Source organism: Vigna radiata, chromosome 11 (assembly GCF_000741045.1).
Source record: "Vigna radiata var. radiata cultivar VC1973A chromosome 11, Vradiata_ver6, whole genome shotgun sequence".
Taxonomy (NCBI): domain Eukaryota; kingdom Viridiplantae; phylum Streptophyta; class Magnoliopsida; order Fabales; family Fabaceae; genus Vigna; species Vigna radiata.
Window position 1 is genome coordinate 17,611,006 of NC_028361.1, and position 5,758 is coordinate 17,616,763.

Here is a 5,758-nt window from a genome sequence, read left to right on the forward strand (position 1 = left end):
TGAAGCGAACCACTCAATGCCCAAGCCTCTGAAGCTATGGTGCTTATCACAGCGACGACGTCGTTCCTGCCCCCATTCCTTTCACTCAAACCGTTGCCTCCAAAATCTCCACTCCATCTTCTCAAATTGCTCAACAGAAGAAAGCTTCACCTTCACCACGCTGACAATTCCACCCGTTGCTTTTCCCCGGCCGTTATCAAAGCCAAACGCGGCGTTTCGGGAACCCAATTGTGCTTTTCTGCTCGCCGGAAATCTCTACTCTCTTCTGAAGAGGGTGAAGACGATCTCAGAAGAGTGCTTCAAATTACGCTTTGGGTTGCAGAAGGTGTCTATATTTTATGGCTCTTCCTGCTTCCTTATGCCCCTGTACGTACCCTTTTTTACCTTTTTCAAATTTTCAATTTGCCATATGAGAAGGATGTTTATAAACTTAAATTGATTTTGGTCTTCATTGATTCCCAAGTGCGTCTCAAGATAACCATTCAAATTGATCCTCAGCTCTAAAATGGATCCAAAAATTGAAAAGGTGGAAGTAACTTGGTACTTTAACTTTCAACATGAAATTGAAAAAAAAGAGGAAATTGTTGAATATCGAAACAGGCATTAAATAATTTTAAAATTTTCTAGTATTACCTCTGTTTCGGTTCTTATTTATAAGAAAAAAAGAGTTAACTGTGTATTGATTAAAGAAAGCAAATTTAGCTAAGCTCTTAACTTTGTTCTTAAAATACCCTTTTTGCTACATATTATGATGGTAAAATCAAAAGTTAGATATTTATCAAAATTATGATCGTTTAAGAAAAGTGTCATTAAAGGCAAAAGTACTTAACATTTACTTATAGTTTTTAATACGAAAAGTGTGATTTTCTTTTTAAATGTGAACAAAGCTAGTATATTAGAACATCTGCCATGTATTGCTATTTGAATTTAAACATTGTTTTTTACACTGTAGTAAAGATTCCCATGGTTGTTTGTTTGTTACTGATTTATGATTGACTGACCATTGGATGTTAACTTTGTTACAGTGAGAATGCATGAAAAATTAACTTTTTAAGTTTGTTTCTAGATATAAGATAATAATAAGAAACTGTTCAAATAAAAGTGATTACTCTAAAGGAAGCCGGTACTGCAAAACATTTGCTCCATCTGTGGTGCCGCTTATTGTTGTTATCTTTAGTGCTTGTTGGGTGTGCTATCTTGAATGAATACTTTAAGGTACATGACCCTCAAGTGTTATTTTATTTTATTTTTTTGTAACCAGGCTACTAGAACTCTGCAAGCGATGCTATAAAATAGGAAATGGAGGAACACAAGTAGAAACAAACTCAACAGTGTAGGGAGTTTTTGTTTGTATCAGGGAGAGAATCAAACCTGAGTTTCGGCTTCCATCATTTTTTTTTATTTCGTTATTTGTTTTCTCCCTTTATTAGGATTAAGGGAATTAGTGTTTTTGATTTATGTATCACATCTTTCACAACAGTATCAGTATAATTTTATAACTCGGATTTGAGTACCCTTATACCTCTTTAATTTCGTACAACTAATAATTTAAAGTGATTGTAAAGAAAGTTGTTTCCATAGCTTTGGCAACAAAACTTTCTCCTTTGCTTCTTCCTTTGTTTTGGCAATTTGGAACATTTTGAATAGTTATGTTGTATATATTTTTTTCTATTTGCTAATATTGTATAAATTGATTAAAGTTTGAAATCTCAAAGACTCCTCGTATTGTGACAGGGAGATCCTGTATGGGCCATAAGTTCTGACACATTGAACTCTCTTGTGGGTCTTTCTCTAAATTTCTTTTTCATATTGCCTTTCATGAACTTTGGTACGTATCCTGTTGCTCATTGTACCTAGGTAACAAATAATGTCTTAGTTGATTCCTTTTATTTTCAACTTTTTGTAATGGAGATTCTTTAATTTGAATTAACTTACAAGCATTGCAATGACAAATGAGATTAACTGATGACGTTCTCATGTTTACATTTTTCAATTATATTGGTCAATGAACTATATTTTGGTCACTTTTTATATATAAAAGAGAAGAAACTTGTTTCAAAAGATTCATTCTGAGTCCTTTCATCTTTTTATCTATGAAAATTTATGTTTGGAACCTTTATATTGCCATGTAGTATGGATAATTCCCAAGGCTGTGACTTGCCTTGTATATTATGTGCCTCCAGATACCCAGCAGAAAACTATTGTATATAATCTTATCCTGTATTTAGGTTCTTGCGGAAGTAATTGCTAATTACTTCTATCGTGTTTCTAGTTTTTCTTACAAGAAAAGAGAAGAAAGCAAAAGATGTCTAATAAACTGTGAAGCATAAAGATCGTGGGACATGAGCATGACATGTGTGTGTTTCTAAGAAAAAAGATTCACGCACACATGAGCTTCGAAATAGATGTATGTCGTATGTGCCAAATAAAATGGAAAAGTAGCAGGAAATGAAATTAATGCGGAAACAATAGCCCTGTTTTTTTTTTTTTTATTATTATAAAGTTGTAGACTTAACCTTTGTGTTATTTTTGTTTCAATTTTTAAGTGACTGCTGTTTCCACAACGTGTCACACCACGTCATAGCCACATTTTACCCATTCTTTTTTATAAAATGTTTTTGATAGGACCATGAGGGTCTATGTTAGGAGAAAAGGGAATTAAAACAAAACATAGTCTGTTAGGAGGTGTTGGGGATTGTTAGGCTGTGTAGTGTCTCTTGGGGGGTTAGTTTTATAAGGGGGGAAGGTGTCTTGAGACAGACACGTTGTTTCGATCTTTAGTAGTAGACAGGACTTGTTTCATCCTGTGTGAAGGGAGGTTGGTCCCTTGGATGTTTTCGGACATATTCATTGTTTCCAGAATAATAATACAGTTTTTCCCCATTGTGAGAGTGAGGGTGTGTGAGTGTGTTCTGTATGCTTTAACATTGTCTTAAATCCCCTGCTTCTTAAAGATTTTGAATCCATTACTGCTTTGAAACAAGCTATTTTATTCAAAGTCAAACAGATCTGAAGCTTGATCTGCTTCTTTTAAGAATAACATGGACTATATACTGCTTTTTGTGTTTCTTTTTTAAAGAAAACTATTAGGGTTATCTTTTCATTTCAATGATTTCCACATTGACCATTTTGGCAGAGTAGTTGGAATTCGTCTGATTGATGCGCCAGTTCTTCATCCTGTAAGTGTCATTGCTCAAAGTAATCGGCACCAAATACAACCATTTGATGTAACAATCTCCCTAATTTTGGATAATTTTCTTATTTCAGATGTCCGAAGGACTCTTCAATTTTGTGATTGGTTGGACGTTTATGTTTGGCCCATTGCTGTTCACAGATCAAAAGAAAGATAGATATAAAGGGTCTCTAGATGTCCTCTATGGCTGGCAAATGTTCCTGACAAACAGTATGTCTGACAAACCTCTCTTGCTTGACAAGTCTTTTTTATTACCTCCACTAGAACAGCAATGCTCCTTCATCCGAAACAGATGAATGATTTTATTTCGACTTATTCTTCCTTTAGATGTTATGTAATTACATTACCTATCATAACTCCTTTCTATGATGCCAGCATTTCTGATCCCATACATGGCTATCCGCTTGAATGATCCTGTTGATGAGACTGCTCCAAGAAAACTTTCACAATTTGAGTCAGTGATGACAAATGGTGCTCCAATTGTTGGAGTGATTGGTGGGTGTGTATGTCTTGTATCACTATTGTGGGCTCTTTATGGGCGAATGGATGCAAATTTTGGGGGCATAGCAGATAGATGGGACTACTTGGTGGGTTATCTTGGATCAGAAAGGCTGGCTTATGCCTTCATATGGGACATATGTCTTTACATGATTTTCCAGCCTTGGTTGATTGGTGACAACCTCCAGAATGTCCAAGAAAACAAGGTTGCTGTAGTAAAGTATCTTAGGTATGTTCCCGTGATTGGCTTAATAGCTTATCTTTTATGCTTGGAGCCCAAAGAGGCATGATTACTGTGCTAGCTAGCACTTAAAATAACTAAGTTAAAAATAATCTCTTGCACATTTTGAAAATATGATTTTTTGAATTTAAATTAGAATTCAATTTGATGAAGGTTAGGATTGATTACCTATATCTGCGATTCTCATTTATTTCATTTGCAATTATAATTTCGTGAATAAATGTTAGAGAATTACCTCTATTTTTTTTCCCAAAGTAAACTAGAATTAAAAGAAAACTCAAATTTCACCCTTCATTTCCTGAAATGAACTGATGAATTAAAAGACCTAAAAAAATATCACCCTCATTTACTGAAATGAAGCCCTTAAATTCCTTATGAATAATATTGTGTCTCTAACCTAGGATTAAGGGTGTCAAAGTGAGTAAAATATTTTGTAATTCAATTCACTGGTTGGTAAGTTAAGTAGATTAATTTATTTAAGGAGTCTTAATTTTTTTTATATATTTTATTGTTATACAATCAAAGTTTAATGACTTAATTCATTTATTTATAAAAATACAATTAAAGTGTTTACTTATTTTAAGAAATATTATTCTGAAGATAATAGTTAAAAATTAAATTATCAATTTATATAATTAGATAAACAAATAACTTGAATATTCAAATTATTCAAATATTATTGAAAAATCTTAATTTTTAAAAATATAAAATTACTAATCACATAATTAAAAATAATAAATAAAATATAACTATATTGAAAAAGTTTTGTAAAAACTGGTAAAAAAAACATAATAACGGTTCTTGCTAAATTATGGGTGAATTTATCTTTAACTTAAATTTAAATTTGACGTGTATTAAATAAACCAGATTTAATTTAATCTACATTTAAAAAATAATTTTTTTAATTGAATCTGACTCAAACCTATAATAAGTCAAATTAATAGTTAAAAGGAACCTGAGTGCGGTGTTTGGCAGCTGTGTCATGGGGCTGCATATCTTCAATTGCAGTTTAATTTTATACAAAGGTGCAAGAAATTATTTCTGTGAAGGTTTTGTTAATATTTTTTATATTTAATAAATGTAATATAATATAATATAGTATAATATCATGTAATAATATACGACTCTTATTAAGATTGTATTTAATATATTTTTGCGATTTAAAAAAAATATATAATTTAAAAGCATTATAAATTAATTTTAATATTTGAAAATAATTTAAATTTATGACTAATATTATAAACATTATAGAAAATACAAATAATGATAATAGTCTATATTTATATTTATTTCATTACCATTTACCATTTGATAACTTTCATTTTGGTGTCATTTTTTAATTGAATAATTTTATCTTTTAATAAATTATATATATATATATATATATATATATATATATATTCAATTTACGTTCTTAAAAATTAAAAAATAGGAATGGGTGATTGCATGTATATTTATGCTAATAATAATAATAACTTTTAAATATTTCAAAGTTATATAGATATAAAATTGATAAAAAAATATATAAAATACTAAATATTTTAATTAATTATTATTAATATTTAATTTAAATTTCGTATAGTATAAAACGTTGTAGTAAAGTATACTTATGAGTAGTAATAATAATAATAATAATAATTAATAATTATTTTGATACTATGTTAATGAATAATCTATCTTTTAATAATTAATATTGATAATTAAGTGATTCAAATTCTATGGTCATTCAATTCACATAGAATAATGTATTAGGTGTTGAGAGTTGATGGAGGTCCTTATAGGTTTAAGGTGATGTAAAAAAAATCATGACTAAACCACAAGGTATT

General features: G+C 30.3%; 1 protein-coding gene across 1 annotated transcript; it reads left to right on the forward strand.

The window, feature by feature from the left end:
• Positions 1-4,101, forward strand: LOC106776385. The gene is made up of 5 exons (XM_014663827.2): positions 1-366; positions 1,735-1,828; positions 3,142-3,179; positions 3,268-3,403; positions 3,569-4,101. The coding sequence occupies exons 1-5, from the start codon at positions 37-39 to the stop codon at positions 3,979-3,981; spliced, it is 1,011 nt and encodes a 336-aa protein (XP_014519313.1). The 5' UTR covers positions 1-36; the 3' UTR covers positions 3,982-4,101.
• Positions 4,102-5,758: the final 1,657 nt, after the last annotated feature.

Bases quoted from the DNA above. Each gene is read 5' to 3' on its own strand.
- LOC106776385 (XM_014663827.2), top strand. From the start codon at position 37: ATGGTGCTTATCACAGCGACGACGTCGTTCCTGCCCCCATTCCTTTCA. The intron at 367-1,734 runs GTACGTACCCTT...GTATTGTGACAG, and splicing joins TCCTGCTTCCTTATGCCCCT to GGAGATCCTGTATGGGCCAT. The intron at 3,404-3,568 runs GTATGTCTGACA...CTATGATGCCAG, and splicing joins GCAAATGTTCCTGACAAACA to CATTTCTGATCCCATACATG.